At 61.3% G+C, this 21184-nt stretch overlaps 3 protein-coding genes and 1 long non-coding RNA gene across 7 annotated transcripts; 3 read left to right on the forward strand and 1 right to left on the reverse strand.

The window, feature by feature from the left end:
* The first annotated feature begins 1539 nt into the window (after nt 1-1539).
* On the forward strand, nt 1540-5680 carry FZR1 (fizzy and cell division cycle 20 related 1). The gene is made up of 13 exons (XM_007524816.3): nt 1540-1632; nt 1737-1862; nt 1940-2003; nt 2862-2989; nt 3069-3151; nt 3216-3399; nt 3479-3544; nt 3630-3732; nt 3808-3992; nt 4318-4551; nt 4644-4748; nt 4972-5064; nt 5159-5680. Exons 1-13 carry the CDS (start codon nt 1564-1566, stop codon nt 5198-5200), a joined length of 1482 nt encoding a protein of 493 aa, XP_007524878.1. The 5' UTR covers nt 1540-1563; the 3' UTR covers nt 5201-5680.
* A 352-nt stretch (nt 5681-6032) lies between these two features.
* Nucleotides 6033-8536, forward strand: TEKTIP1 (tektin bundle interacting protein 1). The gene is made up of 4 exons (XM_007524905.2): nt 6033-6239; nt 7044-7282; nt 8047-8172; nt 8338-8536. Exons 1-4 carry the CDS (start codon nt 6163-6165, stop codon nt 8514-8516), a joined length of 621 nt encoding a protein of 206 aa, XP_007524967.1. The 5' UTR covers nt 6033-6162; the 3' UTR covers nt 8517-8536.
* Nucleotides 8535-14445, reverse strand: MFSD12 (major facilitator superfamily domain containing 12). Of its 4 annotated transcripts, none has more exons than XM_060182011.1 (11): nt 14105-14444; nt 12661-12792; nt 11711-11921; nt 11211-11349; nt 10945-11142; nt 10070-10162; nt 9865-9891; nt 9615-9785; nt 9191-9285; nt 8841-8971; nt 8535-8755 (listed from the first exon to the last, which is right to left on the reverse strand). In XM_060182011.1, exons 1-11 carry the CDS (start codon nt 14379-14381, stop codon nt 8733-8735), a joined length of 1497 nt encoding a protein of 498 aa, XP_060037994.1. In that variant the 5' UTR covers nt 14382-14444; the 3' UTR covers nt 8535-8732. The 4 variants fall into 4 exon arrangements, 3 of the variants coding, with proteins under 3 accessions (XP_060037994.1, XP_060037993.1, XP_007524968.1); XM_060182010.1 differs by having other exon boundaries at nt 9865-9957; XM_007524906.3 differs by lacking the exon at nt 12661-12792 and having other exon boundaries at nt 9865-9957; nt 14105-14442.
* On the forward strand, nt 12786-13915 carry LOC132535581 (uncharacterized). The gene is made up of 2 exons (XR_009547352.1): nt 12786-13454; nt 13581-13915. It is a non-coding gene; the product is annotated as an uncharacterized LOC132535581 (long non-coding RNA).
* Nucleotides 14446-21184: the final 6739 nt, after the last annotated feature.

The following is a 21184-nucleotide window of genomic DNA, read 5'->3' on the forward strand; positions in this document are numbered from 1 at the left end:
TCTCCCTGTCTCTGAGTTGGGCACTGTCTCTGTATCTCTGAGTTGGGCACTGTCTCCCTGTCTCTGAGTTGGGCACTGTCTCCGTATCTCTGAGTTGGGCACTGTCTCTGTATCTCTGAGTTGGGCACTGTCTCCGTATCTCTGAGTTGGGCACTGTCTCTGTATCTCTGAGTTGGGCACTGTCTCCGTATCTCTGAGTTGGGCACTGTCTCCGTATCTCTGAGATGGGCACTGTCTCCGTATCTCTGAGTTGGGCACTGTCTCCCTGTCTCTGAGTTGGGCACTGTCTCTGTATCTCTGAGTTGGGCACTGTCTCCGTATCTCTGAGCTGGGCACTGTCTCTGTATCTCTGAGTTGGGCACTGTCTCTGTATCTCTGAGTTGGGCACTGTCTCCGTATCTCTGAGTTGGGCACTGTCTCCGTATCTCTGAGTTGGGCACCGTGTCTGAGTTGGGCACTGTCTCTGTATCTCTGAGTTGGGCACTGTCTCCGTATCTCTGAGTTGGGCACTGTCTCCGTATCTCTGAGTTGGGCACTGTCTCCGTATCTCTGAGTTGGGCACTGTCTCCCTGTCTCTGAGTTGGGCACTGTCTCTGTATCTCTGAGGTGGGCACCGTGTCTGAGTTGGGCACTATCTCCGTATCTCTGAGTTGGGCACTGTCTCTGTATCTCTGAGTTGGGCACTGTCTCCGTATCTCTGAGTTGGGCACTGTCTCCGTATCTCTGAGTTGGGCACTGTCTCTGTATCTCTGAGGTGGGCACCGTGTCTGAGTTGGGCACTGTCTCTGTATCTCTGAGATGGTCACTGTCTCCGTATCTCTGAGTTGGGCACTGTCTCCGTATCTGAGTTGGGCACTGTCTCCGTATCTCTGAGTTGGGCACTGTCTCCGTATCTCTGAGTTGGGCACTATCTCCGTATCTCTGAGTTGAGCACTGTCTCCGTATCTCTGAGTTGGGCATTGTCTCCCTGTCTCTGAGTTGGGCACTGTCTCCCTGTCTCTGAGTTGGGCACTGTCTCCGTATCTCTGAGTTGGGCACTGTCTCCGTATCTCTGAGATGGGCACTGTCTCCGTATCTCTGAGTTGGGCACTGTCTCCCTGTCTCTGAGTTGGGCACTGTCTCCGTATCTCTGAGTTGGGCACTGTCTCCGTATCTCTGAGGTGGGCACCGTGTCTGAGTTGGGCACTGTCTGTCTCTGATGTGGGCTCTGTCTGTCTCTCACTGTGGTGGGCACCTGTCTCTCCCTCTGAGGTGGGCACTGCCTCTCAGTCAGCGTCTCTGGGGGACACGCCCTTCTGAGCCCGCAGGGCAGGGCAGGGCAGGGCCGCGCTCAGGGGCGGCTGTTGTGCCTTCGCGGGCCCCAGCCCCTGGCACTCTGTGGCGACCCTGACCTGACCCTCTGCCTCTGCAGGTGCCCGGCCGCTGGTGCCACTTGCCTTTTGCCGGGCCAAAGGCTACTCCGCTACTCCGGTGCTCTCTCTCTCTCTCTCTCTCTCTCTCTCTCCCCCCCCCCCTCTCTCCCCCCACCCCCTCTCCTAGGGCGGCCCGCGCTGCGCCGGCCTCATGGACCAGGACTACGAGCGGCGGCTGCTGCGGCAGATCGTGCTGCAGAACGAGAACACCGCGCCCGGCGTGAGTGCCCGGGGCCCGGCCGGGGAGGGGAGGGGAGAGGTGTGGGCCGGGGTGGGAAGGGAAGGCTGAGGATGCCGGCCCCCCACCCTTTCGCCCGCGCCCAGGTGGCCGAGATGCGCCGCACGCTGACGCCCGCCAACTCGCCCGTGTCCTCGCCCAGCAAGCACGGCGACCGCTTCATCCCCTCGCGGGCCGGAGCCAACTGGAGCGTCAACTTCCACCGCATCAATGTGAGCGGCGGGACGCGGGGGCGGGAGGGCAGGGGGCACGGGCACGGGCACGGAGCTGCAGCCCTGCTCCTCCGCAGGAGAACGACAAATCCTCCAGCCAGAACCGGAAGACCAAGGACGCCGCCTCGGACAACGGCAAAGGTACCCGGGCCCCCGGTCCTGACCCCGAGCCCTGCCCTCCCCGGGACCCCAGTCCTGACCCCGAGCCCTGCCCTCCCCGGGACCCCGGTCCTGACCCCGAGCCCTGCCCTCCCCGGGACCCCCCAGTCCTGACCCCGAGCCCCTGCCCTCCCCGGGACCCCCAGTCCTGACCCCGAGCCCTGCCCTCCCCGGGACCCCCCAGTCCTGACCCCGAGCCCCAGGTCTCCCTGGGATCCCCAGTCCTGACCCCGAGCCTCAGGTCTCCCCGGGACCCCCAGTCCTGACCCCGAGCCTCAGGTCTCCCCGGGACCCCCCCAGTCCTGACCCTGAGCCCCAGGTCTCCCCGGACCCCCAGTCCTGACCCCGAGCCCTGCCCTCCCCGGGACCCCCCAGTCCTGACCCCGAGCCCCTGCCCTCCCCGGGACCCCCAGTCCTGACCCCGAGCCCTGCCCTCCCCGGGACCCCCCAGTCCTGACCCCGAGCCCCTGCCCTCCCCGGGACCCCAGTCCTGACCCCGAGCCCTGCCCTCCCCGGGACCCCCCAGTCCTGACCCCGAGCCCCAGGTCTCCCTGGGATCCCCAGTCCTGACCCCGAGCCTCAGGTCTCCCCGGGACCCCCCCAGTCCTGACCCCGAGCCCCAGGTCTCCCCGGACCCCCAGTCCTGACCCCGAGCCCCTGCCCTCCCCGGGACCCCCCACTCCTGATCCCTGCCCTCCCCCGGTCCCCCACCCATCCCCAGGCCCCTCGGGCTCTGCGCTCCCCGGGTCTTGCTGTGTCTCCCTGGCCCCCACTGTGTCCAGCCCCCAGGGTCCCGCCCCCCAGCGCCCCTCAGAATCCCGGGGTCCCCCATCCCCGCAGACGGCCTGGCCTACTCGGCGCTGCTGAAGAACGAGCTCCTGGGCGCCGGCATCGAGAAGGTCCAGGACCCACAGACAGAGGACCGGCGGCTGCAGCCGTCCACGCCGGAGAAGAAGGGGCTCTTCACGGTGAGGCCGCGGTGGGGGTGGGGGTGCGGGGACAGGGGGCACTCCCGCCCCCAGACTGACACCTGACCTGCCCCCCCAGTATTCCCTGAGCGCCAAGCGCTCCAGCCCCGACGACGGCAACGACGTGTCCCCCTACTCCCTGTCCCCTGTCAGCAACAAGAGGTGAGTGGGCCCTGGCCCCGGGTGGGGGGAGGGGTCCCCGCCGCGCTGACCCCCACCCCCCCAGCCAGAAGCTGCTGCGTTCGCCCCGCAAGCCCACGCGCAAGATCTCCAAGATCCCCTTCAAGGTGCTGGACGCGCCGGAGCTGCAGGACGACTTCTATCTCAACCTGGTGGACTGGTCCTCGCTCAACGTGCTCAGCGTGGGGCTGGGCACCTGCGTCTACCTGTGGAGCGCCTGCACCAGCCAGGTGGGACCCACGGTGCCGGGGGGAGGCTGCTGGGGCTGGACGGACAGACGAACCGGTGAGCACCCCCCCCTCCCCGCAGGTGACGCGGCTCTGTGACCTCTCCGTGGAAGGGGACTCGGTGACCTCCGTGGGCTGGTCGGAGCGGGTCAGTGCCCTGTCTGGGGGGGCGGGGACGTGGGGACGGTCACCGAGCTGACCCTGAGCCGCCCGCCTGCCCACCTGCCCCGCAGGGGAACCTGGTGGCCGTAGGGACGCACAAGGGCTTCGTGCAGATCTGGGACGCGGCGGCCGGCAAGAAGCTGGCGGTGCTGGAGGGCCACACGGCGCGCGTGGGTGAGCGGGCAGGCCGGCACGGGCGGGGCGGGGGGGCGGCCGGCGGGGCACAGGGCCTCACCCTCCCATCCGCAGGGGCGCTGGCCTGGAACGCTGACCAGCTGTCGTCGGGCAGCCGCGACCGGATGATCCTGCAGCGGGACATCCGCTCCCCCCCGCTGCAGGCCGAACGCCGGCTGCAGGGCCACCGCCAGGAGGTCTGTGGCCTCAAGTGGTCCACGGACCACCAGCTGCTGGCCTCGGGGGGCAACGACAACAAGGTGCCAGCATTCCCCTGACCTGCAGGCGGCCCCCGTGTCTGTCCCTGGCCTCGCGTCCCTGTTCCCCAAGTCCTCTGGCCCCCAGCTCCCCGTTCCCAAGTCCCTGGCCTCCTGGGCCCTCGATCCCTTGCCCCCCCCCCCCCATGTCCCTGGTGCCCTGGGGACCGAGTCTTCCGCCCTCACATCCCTGGGCCCATGTTCCCCGTCCTCTCTCCCCGCCCCCCCGTTTCTGGCCCGTGTCCCATTCATCTCCCCAGGCCCCAAGTCCCCTGGCCCAGCCCCCCCCCCCGCCCCCACGGTGACAGCCGCTGCCCCCCCCCCCCAGCTATTGGTGTGGAACCACTCGAGCCTGAGCCCAGCACAGCAGTACACAGAGCACCTGGCGGCCGTCAAGGCCATCGCTTGGTCGCCACACCAGCACGGGCTGCTGGCCTCTGGGGGCGGCACAGCCGACCGCTGCATCCGCTTCTGGAACACGCTCACGGGGCAGCCGCTGCAGTGCATTGACACGGGCTCACAGGTCTGCAACCTCGCCTGGTCCAAGCACGCCAACGAGCTGGTGAGTGGGGGGGGGGGTGCGGGCGGGCAGTTGGGCAGTCTCGAGGGCGGGAGTGCCCGGGACGCCCCATTCACCCACCCACCCTCCGCCAGGTCAGCACGCACGGCTACTCGCAGAACCAGATCCTGGTGTGGAAGTACCCATCCCTCACGCAGGTGGCCAAGCTCACCGGGCACTCGTACCGCGTCCTCTACCTGGTGAGGCGGCTGGGGGGCTGGGGGTGTCTGTCCGCGATGGGGCTCGAATCCGGGGCTGCACAGCAGGGGCGGTGCCCCCATACCCTTGCTGTCCGCAAGAGACAGTTTCCAGCCTGGGTGTCTCCCCGGGAACTCAAGAGAGTAGGCTTGGCTTGTGGGAAAGAGCGTGGACTCGGACTCGGCCCCGGGGTGCTGTGCATCACCAGGGTCTTCCCACCCACAGGCCATGTCCCCCGACGGTGAGGCCATCGTCACGGGGGCCGGAGACGAGACCCTGCGCTTCTGGAACGTCTTCAGCAAGACCCGCTCCACCAAGGTGAGGAGGTGTGAGGTGAAGTGAGCTGAAGGGCCCGCAGGCCCATGGACACCCCACCCCACCCCGAGCTCACTCAGCCTGCCCTCTGTTGCAGGAGTCCGTGTCCGTCCTCAACCTCTTCACCAGGATCCGGTAAAACGGCTGCAGGGATGGACCGCCGCCCAGGACCGGCCGGCGGATGCAACAGGACAGAGGGACAGACCTGTGGGCGGCCGGCCCTGCACTGACTACAGACTGCCTCCTCCGCACTGTGGCTGCTGAGTGCGGGGCTGGACCGGGGGCGGACAGACACATGGACAGACTGGAAGGCGACCCGTCCGCGCCCCCACACTGCCCAGCTCACCGCCAGGACCTCACCGCCTTGCTGTCCCTGCAGGACTGACTCTCGGGGCTCCCCCTGGGCACTGTCCCACCCATGCGGCCTTGGGGTGCCTGGCGCCCCCAAACGCCGCCTGCGCGCGTGCATGTGTATATACGTATCTGTGCTCCCCATCTGTTCTCGGCCCCAGCACATCTTCTAGCACGGGCCGATTCTTTCCTCAGAAGAGCATTCCGTCTGGGGGGGCTACCCCGTACCTCTCGCTGTCATTAAACCCCTTGGTGTCTGCATGCCCGGCCCAGTGTCCACGCCTCCATGTCTGTGGGGGGCACCCGGGGGAGCCCCAGCAGCAGCCTGAGCTGGCAGGAGGGCACAGCCGTGCAAAGGCCCTGGGGCCAGGAGGCCGGAAAAACAGCGCCTAGCCCACCCGGTGTGGGGGCGGTGCCTGTGGGGGGGCTGGAGGCTCAGGTGTGGGGCAGTCATTCGGGGAGGTGGGGCCCTGGCAGGCCTCTGGGAAAACAATAAAGGAGAAAAGGAACATCCTGTGGCTCTTAATGTCTTCAGCCTCACCGTGGGGGAAAGTTTCCCCTCCCTGGCCCACACCTGCGAAGCTCGTTGCTTTGGGAGCTTCCCAACCCCAACGGGGTTCACCTGGGGGCCTTCTCGGCCGAGGGGGCAGGGCGGGGCCTGGCGTTGCCTGGTAACCGGGGCCTCTGTCCGGTCAACAGTGGCTGCTGGCCTGGCCTGGTGGCGGGGACCCTGGCGCCCCAGAGGCAGACATGCAGAGCCCCAGGCGGGAGCGGGCCTACGTCCCCTCGGGGACCCTGGAGGTGGACTTCCCGGAACCCCTCGACAGGTGCCCTGCAGCTCCCAGCCTCTGCCTATTTGGGGAAGCCCCTTAGCCTCCCTGGGCGTGGCCCCTCAGACTCCACCCCTATTTCTAACTGAGGCCCCTCCGCCATAGGGGAGGATGGTACAAGGGGTGTGCAGCCTGGGTCGGGCTCCGCCACCAGCGGCAGCTGGCAAAAAGGCCCCCCAGCTCCAACTGCGACTTTTTTTTTTGCCTCCAGGGTTATTGCTGGGCCTCAGTGCCTGCACCACGACCATTTGTTCCCCCTTTTGTTGCCATTATGGTAGCCTTGTTGTGGTCATTGTTGATGTTCGTTGTTGGATGGAGAGAGGAGGGGAAGACAGAGGAGGAAAGACAGACACCTGCAGACCTGCTTCACCGCCTGTGAAGCGACTCCCCTGCAGGTGGGGAGCCGGGGGCTCGAACCAGGATCCTTATGCCGGTCCTTGAGCTTTGCGCCACGTGCGCTTAACCCGCTGCACTACTGCCCGACCCCCACTTTTTTATAAAAGATTGATTTTACTACCTGTGAGACATAGAAACCGAAGCACCACTGGTGCCAGAATTGAACCTGGGACCTTGACTCCGCCACCATTCAGGGCACGGCTGTGGGGGTGCTTCTTGGGTCTCAGGCACCCCCGCTGGTTCTTGCCTCCACTGTGGTCCCAGCCACTTCTCTTGGAGACCCTCCTCCAAGCCAGGGGGGCTTTCTGGAGGAGGTGGCCAGTGCATCCAGGAGGCTGACAGCTGGGGTGGGAGGGCTTGGAGGGCATGCCGAGGCAAGCAAGGTTGAGTGTTCCTGTCCCCCAGCAATGAGTACCTGTCCCTGGAGGGTCCCCGCTGGGCACCGGCCATCAAGCAGGCCACGCGCTGGAAATACACGCCCACAGGCAGAGATGCCGCCGGCCAGCTCTGGTTCACCGGCCTAACCAACTCGGATCCGAGAGAAGCCTGGTACTCCACCCCACGGCCCCCCAGCAGCCCCTGCCGCCAGGCCCACGCCCACTGGCGCGGCTGCCATGCTCACAGGGAACACGGCTTACCCTCCGGTGAGTGTTGGCCAAAGAGGGGGCAATTTCCCTTTCCTTTCTCCTGACCTCAGCTATAGGGTGAGAGATAGAAAGAGATGAGAGAGACCTGCAGCCCCGCACCACTCTCGAAGTCCCCCCTGCAGGCTGGGAGTGGGGGTTTGAACCTGGGCCCTTGACCTTGGTGATCTGTGTGCAGGGTTCTCACTGGGGTTTGGTGCCTGCACTGCAAAGCCACTGCTCCGGGAGGTCCTTTTTGCCTTTTGTTGCCCTGGTGTATCATTATTATCGGTACTGCTATCGTTGTTGTTGGATAGGACAGAGAAATGGAAAGGGGGAAAGACCCCTGCAGGCCTGCTTCACCACCTGTGAAGCGACTCCCCTGCAGGTGGGGAGCCGGGGGCTCAAATCAGGATCCTTGCCGGTCCTTGCGTGCTTGGCACCACGTGCTTAGCCCACTGCTACCGATCAGCCCCCCAGCCCCCAAACTGCCTCTTTTTAGTATTGATTTCAGACAGAAACCGTGAAGGGTGGGGGAGACAGAAATCCCCCTGCAGCCCTGCTTCAGCTTGAACCCAGGTCTTCAAGTGTGGGAACGTGCACACTCAACCAGGTGCGCTACCACCAAGGCCACTTGTTCTTTTGAAAGACATAAACAGGTATTGATGAGACAGAGAAGATCGTCCCTCTAGCCCAGGCAATGCCCGGGATGGGACTCCCAGTCCACTTCCTCCAGGCAGGCTCCCAGGCCTGAGGTGACCTCACGTGCCCCTCGCCCCCCACAGCGTACTCTCAGCGGCTCCGGGACTCAGCCTGGTATGATCCCGTGGTCCCTGCTCAGTACCTGAACCCCAAGGCACGCTGGGGGACCATGCTGTGGAAAGACCGGCCCGTCCGGGGCAAGGAGTATGGTGAGGCCGGGACGAGGAACGGGTGGGGGTGATGGGGCAGGAGGCAGGGGTGATGGGGGGGGGGTAGGAGGCAGGGTGACGGGTGCAGGGGTGAAGGGGTGGGAGACAGGGTGATGGAGCACAGGGGTTGGGTCTGACACCCCTCCCCGCCGCCTGTCCCCCCAGTGCTGGACCGTAGCCGCTGCGGCGTGAGCCCCTCGTGGCGGACCTCGGACTACGTGCCCGGGCTGTCGGCCCCGCAGCGCCCGCGCTTCACCACCCAGGACCTGCGGCGCTGGGGGCTCGAGCCACGCTGCCCCTCCACCCGCCAGCGCCCGTCAACACGCTTCGCGGCCCCCCGCTGATAAACACCTGCTGCCACCTCTGGGCCTTTGTTTATTCCCGCATCGGGCGGCTCCGGGTCCAAGCCCCCACGGCATGGCCAGCTCTGGAGACAGGCCCCCAGAACCCTTCTCCCTCGTCCCCCCTCGTCCCGAGGTCCTGGATGCTGGAGCTGGAGCCTGGGGGGAGGACACCCCAAAGTGCATAGTGGTCTGTGTCTGGCAGAGTGGAGGCAGGGCTCAGGGCTGGGCTCCGGGGTCCCCTGTGGAGAAGGGCGCGGGTGCAGGGAGGGCAGGGAGGGGCAGGGAAGGCCCGCCCGCCCCTGGCCCGCCCAGTCCGAGACTCACAGGTGCGCAGGTGGATGGGCCAGAGCAGCAGGCTGCAGAGGCAGAGGGTGGCCGCCACCCCCACGCCACCCGTCACGGCCACCATCACCCAGTGGTAGAAATTCACGCAGGCAGCACAGCACAGCTCAGACCTGGGGGTGGCAGTCAGCGCCCCGCAGGGCCCGTCCTCCCCGGGTCCCACCGCCCAGCATAGGGCGCCCCGGGGCCGCCCGCCTCTGCCTGCAGGGGGCTCAGCCCAAAGCGCCCCCCCCCCCCCCCCCCGCGCTCGGCGCCAGACCCTTGGGCTCAGGAAGGCAGGAAGGGGTGGGGGTGTGAGTGGAGGGTGCAGGAGGGCTGGGGTGGGGGCTCACACGCAGGGGTGCAGGCTCTGGATGGCCATCACCGCCAGCCCGTTGGCCACCTTGTCCGAGAAGCTCATGGCGCCGTACACAAAAGCCCCGCTGTGCTGGGGGGACACGCGGGGCTGAGCCCCGTCCTCTGCTCCCGGAAGACCCGGCCCCGCCCCCAAGAGGCTCGATCCCGCCCCTGGCCCCGCCCCCAGAGCTAGGAACCCAGCCCCTCTCGGAAGCCTAGCCACACCCTTGAGCAGCAGCCCTGCCCCTGAAGGATAGCCCGCCTCCAAAATTCTAGCCCCGCCCAGGACCTTTCCCAAAGCGCCGGTCCCTAGCCACGCCCCCAGGGCTGGCCACGCCCCCGAGGCCATATCCACACCCCTTGGTCCGAGCCACGCCCCCAAGCTCCACCTCCCCAGCGATCTGGCCCCGCCCCGCCTACCGTGTGGGGCCCGATGAGGTCAGCGGTCATGGCAAGCGAGGTGACCAGGATGGTGGCGCAACCCACGCCCAGCAGCACTGCAGCCGCGTACACCGCGGGACCCAGCGCGTCGGCCAGCGCCACCCAAGCGGCGAAAGCCAGGACGACCAGCAGCCCCGAGAAGTAGGTGAGCTGCCGGACAGCGGGCGCTTGGACCCGGACCAGCACCCAGCCCCGGCCCCCCGGCCCCCGGCCCTGCGGTGTCACTCACGTTCCGGCCCAAACACCTGTTGACGGGCTTCATGAGGAAGGACGAGGCGAAGCCGCTGACGTACATGACCAGGGGGATGGTGGCGATGAACTTCTGCGGGGCGGGCGGCACTGAGGGGCACCCCGACGCCCTCCACCGCCGGCGGCCCCTGCAGGTCCCCAGACCTCCCCCGGTGCCCTCCCCGTCCCTGCGCCGCGGGCCCCACCTTGGGTAGGCTGAGGGAGTAGGTGAGGTACATGGCCATGTAGGTCTGCGACAGGTTGACGATGAGCCTCGTGCTCATGTACAGAATGCCCACCTGCGGGGAGAGGTGAGGGCACGGGACGTGGGCATGGGAGCAGGTCAGGGACATAGGACAGGGACGTGGGCATGGGCACAGGACAGGGACGTGGGATGGGCACAGGACAGGACCATGGGCATGGGAACAGGACCGTGGGCATGGGCACAGGACAGGGACGTGGGATGGGGACAGGACAGGGACGTGGGATGGGGACAGGACAGGGACGTGGGATGGGGACAGGACAGGGACATGGGCATGGGAACGGGTCAGGGACATAGGAGAGGGACGTGGGCATGGGGACAGGACAGGGACGTGAGGTGGAGACAGGGACGTGGGCATGGGCACAGGACAGGGATGTGGGATGGGGACAGGACAGGGATGTGGGCATGGGAACGGGTCAGGGATGTAGGACAGGAACGTGGGCATGGGGACAGGACAGGGACGTGGGATGGGGACAGGATAGGGATATGGGCATGGGAATGGGTCAGGGACGTGGGCATGGGCACAGGACAGGGACGTGGGCATGAGGACAGGTCAGGGACATGGGATGGGGACAGGACAGGGACGTGGGAACAGGATGAGAATGTGGGTACAGAGTCAGGGCTGTGGGCATGGGAGGTGGGCATAGGGATGGGGGCCATGAGGATGTGGCCATGGAGACGGGGACAGGACAGGGACGTGGGCAGGGGGCAGGGGGCCCGGGACGGATGGGGACTTGAGCACAGGATGGGGACAGAGGACGGGGCTGTAGGAGATGGGGGTCCAGGGATGTGGGGACGGGGTGAAGCCATCTCTCAGACCTGGTAGAAGGCGGGTTGGCGCAGCCAGTCCTTCCAGAGCAGCAGGGGCCGGGCCACACCGGGGGCCAGCAGAGGGCTGTGCTCATCCTCGGCAGGCAGCTCGGACCCGGTGCCAGGCGGTCGGCGGCCCTCCCGGGTTCCCAGGTGGAAGATGAAAGAGAAGAAGGCGCCCAGGCCCACCACCAGCAGGGCCAGGTTCTGGGGGGCGGGGCAGAGGTCAGAGGTCGACACCAGGTCAGCCCCTTTCCCCCAGCCGTCCCACTCACCCGGAAGACAGGCACGTCCTGCACCCCCAGCTGGTCTCTGAGGTCCGGGGGGGCCCCCACTTGGGGGGAGACCTGCAGGTGAAGCAGGAGCCAGGCAGCCCCATACACGGTGATGTTGGCCACCACAGTGAAGGCGTACCTGCGGGTGGGAGGTGGAAGGTCCAGCTCTGAATCCTGGCACCACATGGAAGGTACCACAGCACTGGGGGCAGCTCTCCCTCTCTCTGTCTGAAAACGGAATGATCCGCCTGACTGTGGGACTCAGTTTCCCTCTCTGGCAGTGGGAAGAGGAGCACCCCCCTCCCTAGAGGGCAACGGGTACCCCAGAGCGTGGCATCCCTCAGCTGGCCCAGCTCAGCCCACAGCCAAAAGCCGGGGCCCTTGGGGGCCAGATATTGGGTAACCCCTAAAAAGGGAACTGGGGGAGGGGGGCAGGCGGCCACATTGGCACCACAGGGGAGATGCCACAGCACCGGGGGAAGCTCCCTCCCGAAGCCCACCTGAGTGCCGTGAGCTCCACCTTCTCGTGCTCATTGGTCACCAGCACAGGGATGAGGCTGAGGTGGGCGATCTGCGTGGCTGCCCAGCCGAACTGGAAGACTACGATGAACGGGCTGTAGTAAAGCATGGCGGCCCACTCGGGGGTGGTGTCGCTACACCCCAGGCAGGGGCTGAAGATGAAAGGGAAGGACAAGAGGACGCAGATGGTGCCTGTGCGGACAGACAAGATGCGGGACCCTCAGGTTCCAGCCCTGACCCTCTGCTTCTGTCTCTCTCTGTGTGTCTCTCATGAATAATTAAGTCTTTGAAGAAAGAGTGAGAAGAATGGCGGGGGAGAGAGGCCAGGCGGTGGTGCACCCGATTAAGCGCACCTGTTACCAGGTGCTAGGACCCAGGTTTGAGCCCCGTTCCCCACCTGCAGGGGGAAGCTTCAGTGAGGCAGGTCTGCTAGTCTCTCTCTCTCTCTCTCTCTCTCTCACTTGGGTTCGAGTCCTGACACCCCGTTGGAGCGGACAGGCTTCCTCCCCCTCCTCGTCCCAGAGCCAAGAAGTGACCTCACCCCTGGCTGGGATCTGAGGAAATGAAACTCAAACCGCCCCCCACCCTGTGATTTCTCTGGAAGTGGGGTGGGGGAGGCGCTTCCTGGTGGATGGGGGTGGGGCACAGACGCTGTTCTGTCAAGCCAGGCCTGGTTAACCATTGCCTGAGCCGTCTGCCTGGGAGACCTTGGCCTGAGCCCCTCTGGGAACTACTTCCTTTTCCCCTCGCCGCCAAGTCCTGAGGGCCACTCGGAACGGCAGGCTCCTACTCACGCGTCAAAACCCCAGCTCAAGTGCCCCTTCCTGCAGACCTTCCCTGGACACCCCCGTCAGCCCCAGCTGGGACCCAGGGACAACAGCCCCTGACCCTGACCGGCGCTAAGGGCGGAGGGAAAAAGTGAGTTCTGCACCCTTGCCCGCAGCCCCGGGGTGGCATGAGGTGAGGAATGGAGAAGTGGGCGCAGTAGGGGAGGCGGCTCTCACCCGAGTCACCTTATCAGCTGCCTGCCTGGGCTTCCTGCCCCTCGGTTCCTCCCCAGGGTCTGGTGGGGGGAGGAAGAGTAGGAGGCCACCTGGGGGGACCCCAACATCGGCCAAGGGTCCCCACAACACAGTCCCCGCTGTTCCCAGCTCCCCTTCCCGGGGGGACTGCAGCCCAAGGACCCCCCAGGAAGGACTCGGGGAGCAGACCCCTGGAAGTCTGCCCCCACCCTGGGGCTGCCCCACCCCTACCCACATCACTGCTGCAGGGGCAGGGGGTGGCCCCAGAGACCCTGGCAGTGAGGGGGTTCTCCGGGGAGCCCCAAGGCCAGGACAGGGTGCTGCTGGGGGAAGGCTGGGTGCAAACCTCAAGGCACCTCATGGGGAGTGCGGGCAGGGCAGGGCGGGCAGGACGCCCCAGGAACAGAAGACTCAGCAGCCCCCTCCCCCCAGCTCCAGGGCAGCTCCCCAGTCCTCTGCATGGCGGGTGCCCCGAGATGGAGGAGGGAGGGTGGACAGACACACAGACAGAGTGGGAAGACTCCAGCCGCCAAGGACAGACAGACACCCAGACAGAAAGGCCCAGGCCAGAGGGCGGGTGGGCAGGCAGGCAGGCAGGCAGGGAAGGAGGGAGGGAGGCCCTAATCAGGGACAGACACACAGACTTGGAGGTGCAGACAAGTGGCTAGACAGATGGGCGAACAGACAGACCTAGGCCACCTCGGTAAAGGCAGACAGGAAGGACCAAACAAGGAGTGGGGCTGAACAGGCCCAGGGACAGACAGACAGGACAAGGAGACCCAGGGGCAGACAGGCAATGGGACAGACAAGGAGGGCCAGAGACAGGCAGACAGACAGACAGAGGAAGGCCCAGGGACTGACAGGCAGACCCAGGGACAGACAGACGGAATGGGAGGGTCAAAGGCCAACAGACAGACAGGACAGGGAGACCCTAGGATAGACAGACAGATAAGCTGGGATGGAAAGACAGGGAGTGAACAAGGAGGCTCGGGGACAGACAGACCCAGGGATGAACAAGCAGACAGACAGGCAGGCCAGGGACAGACAGGTACTGACCAGGGAGGCCCAGGGACAGACAGCCGGAGGGACAGACAGTCATGCCCAGGGAGAGATAGGCAGACAGACAGACAGGGCCAGGGGCTGACAGGCAGGCCCAGAGAGGGACAGGCAGACCGGCCGAGGGAAGGATAGGCAGACGGACAGACAGAGAGGCCCTGTGAGGGGACAGGCAGGCAGACAGACAGACAGACAGACAGAGGCCTAGGGACGGACAGACAGGCCCAGGGAGGGGCAGGCACACAGACAGGGAGGCAAGGCACAGGCAGCCGGACGGACAGCGCCCAGTCGACTTACCGACCAGGTGCCAGGCCTTGCGGGGTCCGTAGCGGACGCAGGCGGCGGTGCGGTCGGCCTCGACGCCCACGAGCGGGGTGCAGAGCCCGTCGGCCACCTGGCCGAGCAGCAGCAGCAGCCCCGCGCCGCGCGAGCTGTAGGCGCGCACCGAGTGCAGGTAGAGCAGCAGGTAGGTGAACCACATGGACGCGCACAGGTCGTTGAGGAAGTGGCCCACCGCGAAGCTCAGCCGCGCCCACGGCGACAGCGCGCGGCCGGCCCCCGGCCCCGGTCCCATGACGCCCGGCCCGTCCGCTCAGTCCGCCCGCCCGCCGCCGACCGCCTGGCCCGCAGTCCGCAGCCCGGGACCCTGGCGGGGCGGGGCCACACCAGAGCGGCGGCCGCGCCCTCCAATCGCCACAGCGTCCCAGGGCCCCGCGGGCCAATCAGCACGCGGGGGCGTGGCCTCAGCCTCCCGGGCACGCGGTTCGCCGCGCGGTCCTAGCGCCCACCTCAGGCCGGTCCTAGCAATGGGGGGGGGGGGTCTTCTTCACCTGCTTGCCCAGGCCCCCGCTTCCAGACCTCCAGTGTCCGAACCCTCCTGCACATCGGCTTAATGTGGGCCGAGGAAGATGGGGCGGGTTGGGGTGCTCTGGGGAGGATTTAAAGGAACCCCCCCTCCTCGCCCGGTCTGGGGACCACCATCGACGTGCCGCCCCTGTGCCCCCAGGGAGCAGCAGACCGTGCACGAGCTCTAATTAATTAGCGACTGAGGGTTATAATGAGGCTCACCCCGTAATCACACCAGCCGGCATTTAACTAGCGAGCGCGCCCACGTGGGGTGCTCACCGCAGATGGGGCGGGGCTGGCCACCTCCCCTGTGCAGGCTGGAAAGGGGGACACGGGGACACCGCCTGGGCCGGGGGTGCCCAGAGAGGCAGACGCAGGTGGCCCAACACCCGCTCGCTCCCCATGACCCCAGAGGCGCTTTCAAGTTCCTCCAACTGGGCTGCCACCCCACCCCCACCCACAGGCCTCCTCCAGCAGCTGGTTATGGCCTGTAACCCGGGGGGGCCGGTGGCTCCCTCAGGAGAGCGCCCCATAGGAGGAGCATCAAGGAAGGTGCCAGGGGGGAGCTTTGTGTTCAGAGGGGAGGTGCAGTGATGTCTTCCCCTCAAGCTGTTTTATCTATTTATTTATTGGATAGACACAGCCGGGAACTGAGGGGAAGGGGGAAGTAGAGAGAGAGGGACAGAGAGACACCTGCAGGTACTGCTTCAGGACACTCAGGCACCCGCACAGGTCTTGCCTCGCTTGCTCTCCTCCGCAACCGTGTCTGACAAAGCCGATATGGCTGAGATTGAGAAATTCGCTAAATCGAAATTGAAGACAGAAACGCAAGAGAAAAAAAAAAAAACTCTGCCTTCAAAAGAAACGATTAAACAGGAGAAGCAAGCCGGTGAATCCTAACGAGGCAGGCGTCGCCAAGATGGACACTGAACATCCCACGAGCATTGCCTTCTTATTTTACTTCTTTTAGCTGTTTAACTTTGTAAGATGCAGAGGTTGGATCGAGTTTAAATGACTGTGCTGCCCCTTTTCACATCCAAGAACTACTGACAACGATGGCCGAGCCTGCCTCTCCCACCCGGTGACAGGCAGGGAAGGGAAAGAACTCGCATGGTGGAGGAGGAAGCTGGGTGGGAGACCACGTGAAATCTAGAGTCAAAATCCAGTTGGTCTAAGGTGGCCTGCAGACTATAAAATGCAGTTACATCAGAGTGCCATTTTTTGTTCAATGATTTTAAATATCGGAATGCACAGTTTCTTAATATGCAAATAAAAAGTTTTAAAACCTCAAAACAAAACAGACAAACAAACAAACAAAAACAGTACTGCTTCACCACTCGTGAAGCTTTCCCCCTGCAAGCAGGGACGGGGCTTGGACCCGGGTCCTTGGGCACTTGGGCACTGTAACACAGGCGTTCAACCAGGTGCGCCACCACCTGTCCTCCTCCAAATTTTATCGAATAAATATTGGGAGGTCACTCAGCCATATTAAAAATGCACAAGGCCTAGGGTTCACTCCCAAGCTGTGCATTAAAGAAAATAAAATAATGTGAAATCCAGATGAATTTATGGTTTAAAATTTTTTTATTACAGTGATAAGTTAGGTTTTTTTGTTTTGTTTTTGTTTGTTTGTTTGTTTCTTTTCTTTTTTACCAGAGCACTGCTCAGCTCTGGTTTATGGTGGTATGGGGGATTGAACCTGGGGCATTGGAACCTCAGGCATGAGACTCTTTGCATAGCCATTATGTTATCTACCCTCTGCCCTGGTTTTTAAATTATTTTATTTTATTTATTTATTTTACCTTTTGTTGTTCTTGTTGTTGTAGTTATTGTTGTTATTGATGTAGTCGTTGTTGGGTAGGATAGAGAGAAATGGAGAGAGGAGGGGAAGACAGAGAGGAGGAGAGAAAGACGAACACCTGCAGACCTGCTTCACCGCCTGGGAAGCGACCCCCCTGCATGTGGGGAGCTGGGGGCTCGAATTGGGATCCTTATGCCGGTCCTTGCGATTCGGGCCACCTGAGCTTAACCCGCTGTGCTACCGCTGGACTCCCGGTTTTAAATTCTTTATTTCAATGAGAGAGAGAGAGAAACAGCCCAGAGCCCTGCTCAGCTCTGGCTGATGGTGGTGCTGGGGATGGAACTTGGGACCTCAAGAGCCTCAGGCAGGAGACTCCCCAGCCTGACAGATTAATTTTTAAAACTGCATCCCATACAATTTCTTCTAAAGATTTTACTTAATAATTTAATGAGAGGAAGAGAGGAGAGCCTCCCTCTGGACCGTGTGATCATGGAACCCATGTTATGGAAATATCGGCCATCAGCTGTGCAGCTCCGAGTGTTACAACCCCAAGGTGTTTCAGCTCCAGGGTGCAGCACATCCAAAGGAGTCTGAGGCCCGGACTGCGTGGAGGGCAGCTTGCTGCCACGCTAGACTGTCTGCATGAGTTGGAAAGGCGCTTATATTCCCTTCTCGTGGACAGGGTGGTTTTGGAAAATTTACACTTTGGTTACAAGGTGCACCAATCAGGTGTGGTACAAGAGTAAGGTGTGACAGGATTGGTTACATCGTGAGTCACGGTGAAAGACAATCAGGTGACTTTCTGCAAAAAAAAAAAAAAAAAAAAAAAAAGAAGAAGAAAAGATTTAACTTTGATTAGTTACATTTTTAGTCGCCTAGGTTTGCTGAAATGCGAGTAACCGGCTGTCTGTCCACTGTGGAATTGGTGGACATTTCCTTTCACCCAGGGCCTCATGCCTGTCCACTGCACCACCCCACCCCTGGGCTGCATCCAGTTCAGTTTGGGGGATATTAAATCTCGGGAACGATAGCGATAAATGGGTCCTCAGTAGGGGAGAGTCAGCGATAAGGGCTGATAAGGGCGGCCTCAATTCCTCTCTGTCAGACGTGCTCTCTCGAGCGGGGGCGGCGAGGGGGGTGGTTTGCTCCGTAGTGGGGTGTAGGACTAGCCTGTCTGAGGTCTCAGGTGGCAGGGTGATACCCTGGTTTCTCTCTAGACAGAGACAGAGAGGCAGAGAAAGTGAGAGAGCCCACAGCAGCGAAGCTTCCTTCAGTGTGGTGGGAGAGGAGCTCAAACCTGGGTCGGGCACAGGGCAGAGCGGCACACTGTCCGAGGAAGCTCCTTCACCAAGCACCACCCCTTAACAGTACTTGACTGGAGGTTGGAGAGACACTTCACTTTGTAGAGCATACCCTTCGCCCCGTGCACAGCTCAGGTTCAAGCTCCCAGGCACCACATGAGAGGCGCCAGGGCGCTGTGGAAAGCTCCTGTGCTCTGGGACCTGTGGCCATTCATTCATTCATTCCAGGGACCTGGTGCCCAGGCTAGAGCCACAGTGCTCCCTTGTCCCCCCAAGAAGGGGGAGGGCACCTCAGCCTTCAGCTCTGCCAGCTCAGGGCTGGGCCCACAGCGAGCCTGGACAGGAACAGCAGATAAGGGGCAGGTGTTGATAGCATAATGGTTATGCAAAAAGACTCTGATACCTGAGGCTCCAAAGTCCCAGGTTCAATCCCCTGCACCACCATAAGCCAGGAAAATAAAAAAGTAAGTACATTGTACTTTCAGGAATAGCAGATAAGCTGGGACTTTACCCCGAGGGCCCTGGGGAGCCACGGAGGGTTCTAAGAGAGGGCAGTGGGGAGTCAGAATCAGAGTCCTTATGGAGAGGGGGTGGTGAGGACAGGTGACTCCAAGGCAAACCTCTGCTGTTCAGGCTGGGGCCCTAGAGGAAGGAACCTCAGGAAAGAGGGGGGACAGATTCCTAGGAGAGGAGAGCTGAGAGGAGCCTCTGCCCCAGGGAGAGTGCAGGGACAGAGACATGAAGCCTAGCCCACAGGCTGGAGGCAGACAGACAAGCAGACAGGTGGGAGGTCAGGTGAGAGGTCTCAGCGTCCCTAGCGGCTCCAGACGCCAGGTCTGCATACCCCTCCCCAGAGATCAGATGTCAACGGTGGAGGGGGCTGTCCTTCCTGTCCAGCCTGGGGTGTTGTCTTTGATCCACTCTGATCCCAGTTCTGGAGGGAGGGGAGCTCCAGAGAAAATCCCCCAGATTCCAGGGTGTGCCGGGAGGGGCTGAGGGAGCACAATCAAGATGGACATCAGCCCCTGAGCCTCAGTTTCCCATTCTGGAAAATGCAGCCGCAGGGACACAGCAGCTGAAGGCAGTCTAGGTCCCCACCCTTTCCTGGGGTGCTCTCTGGGTATTACTGACCTCAGCCCGGTGGGTCCCAGAGCACCCTCAAGCATGACAACCCCAAATGTCTCTCAGAGACAAACAGAGAGAGGAGAGACAGCCCAACACGCTCCACTGTCTCCAGGGAGCTCTCCCAGTGCTGTTCGGGTGCTCCTTGTGGTGCTGAGGCTCTAGCCCAGCGGAGCTGTGTCCTGGTTTCTCTGCTTTATTGATTGATTTTAATTTTATGCTATTTATTGATTGCATAGAGACAGAGAGAAATTGAAAGGGAAGGGAGAGTTAGAGAAGGAGAGTGAGAGACAGAGAGCCACCGGCAGCCCTGCTTCAGGGATCCAAAAGTGGGGACCAGGGACTTGAACCTGGGTCCTTGCCCATGGTAATGTGTGCGCCACCACCCAGCCCTGTCTCTGACTTCTTACTTTAGCTAGAGCGAGCATCCTGGGAGGGGCACGCTGGATGGAGGACTGAACTTTCAAGCACAAGCCCCAAGTTGACACTCTGCAACTCTCTCTCTCTCTCTCTCTCTCCTTCTCTCCCTGATAAACAAGTCTGTGTTGAAACATGGCATTAAGATGACAAATTCATTAACCTCAGCAAAAGAGAGGCAGGAGGGGCCGGTTGGTGGTGCATCTGGTTGAGCGCACATGTTACAGTGTGCAAGGACCCGGGTTCGAGTCCTTGGTCCCCACCTGCAGGGGGAAAGCTTAGCAAGTGGTGAAGCAGGGCTGCAGGTGTCTCTGTCTCTCTTCCTCTCTATCACCCTTTTCCCTCTTAACTTCTAGCTCTCTCTCTCTCTCTCTCTTTAAATATTTTATTTATTTACTCATGAAGAAGATAGGCAGAGAGAGACAGAGAAACAGAGGGAGAGGGGATGGGATACGGAGATCTGGTGGTGGGAATTGTGTGAAGTTGTACCCCTCTTTATTCTATGGTTTAGTCAATGTTTTCTTTTCATAAATAAAAATCAAATTAAAAAAACAAAACAAATTAAAACTAAGCCAAAAAAATGTTTAAAGATTTATTTTAGTGACTATCTTGAAAGATGAAGGAGCCAGCCTGCAGGCTGAGGAGCTGACGCCTGTAATGCCTGAGCTCTGCCACTGCGCCACCTGCTGGGCCATTGTTGTTTTACACTTTATTATTTATTACTTAAGAGAAGCAGAGGCTGGTTCCTGGCTTAGAACTCTCGTCTGCAAATGTGGTTTTCTAGCACTGTGTCACCTTCTGGTTCACCGGAGGGTCTATTCTTAATACAAATATGAAGACAGGGGAGCCGGTTAAGGTGCACCTGGTTAAGTGCACACATTATAGTGCCAAGTATCCAGGTTCAAGCCCCTGCTTCCCAACTACAGGAGAGAAGCTTCACCAATGATGAAGCAGGGCTACAGGTGTCTCTCTGCCTCTCTCCCTCTATTATTATTATTGTTGTTATTGTTTTGCATCCAGGGTTATCGCTGGGGTTTGGTGCCTGTAATCTACGAATCCACTGCTTCTAGTGGCCTTTTTTTTTTTTTTTTTCAATTTTTTTTGATGGGAAAGAGAGAATTTGAGGGGAGAAGATAGAGAGGGAAAGAGAAAGATAGACACCTGAAGACATGCTTCACCGCTTGTGAAGTGACCCCCCCCTGCAGGTGGGGAGCTGGGGACTAGAACCCAGATCCTTGCCTGGGTCCTGGTGCTTCGTACTATGAGCACTTAACCCAGTGTGCTACCGCCTGACCCCCTATTATCTTTATTTGTTGGTTAGACACATCAATAAATTCAGAGAGAAGATGGAGACAGAGAGACAACTCCAGCCCTGCTTCACCACTTGTAAAGCTTTCCCCCTGCAGGTGGGGACCAAGGGCTCGAACCTGGTGCACCACCAAATGGGCCCTCTCTCCCTTTATTTCCCTTTTAATTCATTTGTCCTTATCCAATTAGTAAATAAATACTGAAACGTATATATACAAATAATAAGTAAAATGAAGTTTTTGTTTTTGTTTTTAATATGAAGACTGGGACCAGGAAGATAGCAGAGTGGTTATGTAAAAAGATTTCCATCATCTCACAAAAGGTGAAGCAGGTCTGCAGGTGTCTATCTTTCTCTTCCCCTTCCCTTTCCATTTCTCTCTGTCCTATTCAACAACATCAATAACATCAATAATAACTACAACAATAAAACAACAAGGGGAACAAAAGGGAATAAATAAATAAATTTTAAAAATATTTGAAAGTAAAAAAAAAATTCCATCATGGGGCTGGGTGTTGCTGTACCTGGTTAAGTATACACATTACAGTGCACAAGGAACTGGGTTCAAGCCCCCGGTCCCACCT

This window comes from Erinaceus europaeus, chromosome 23, assembly GCF_950295315.1.
Source record: "Erinaceus europaeus chromosome 23, mEriEur2.1, whole genome shotgun sequence".
Lineage (NCBI taxonomy): Eukaryota > Metazoa > Chordata > Mammalia > Eulipotyphla > Erinaceidae > Erinaceus > Erinaceus europaeus.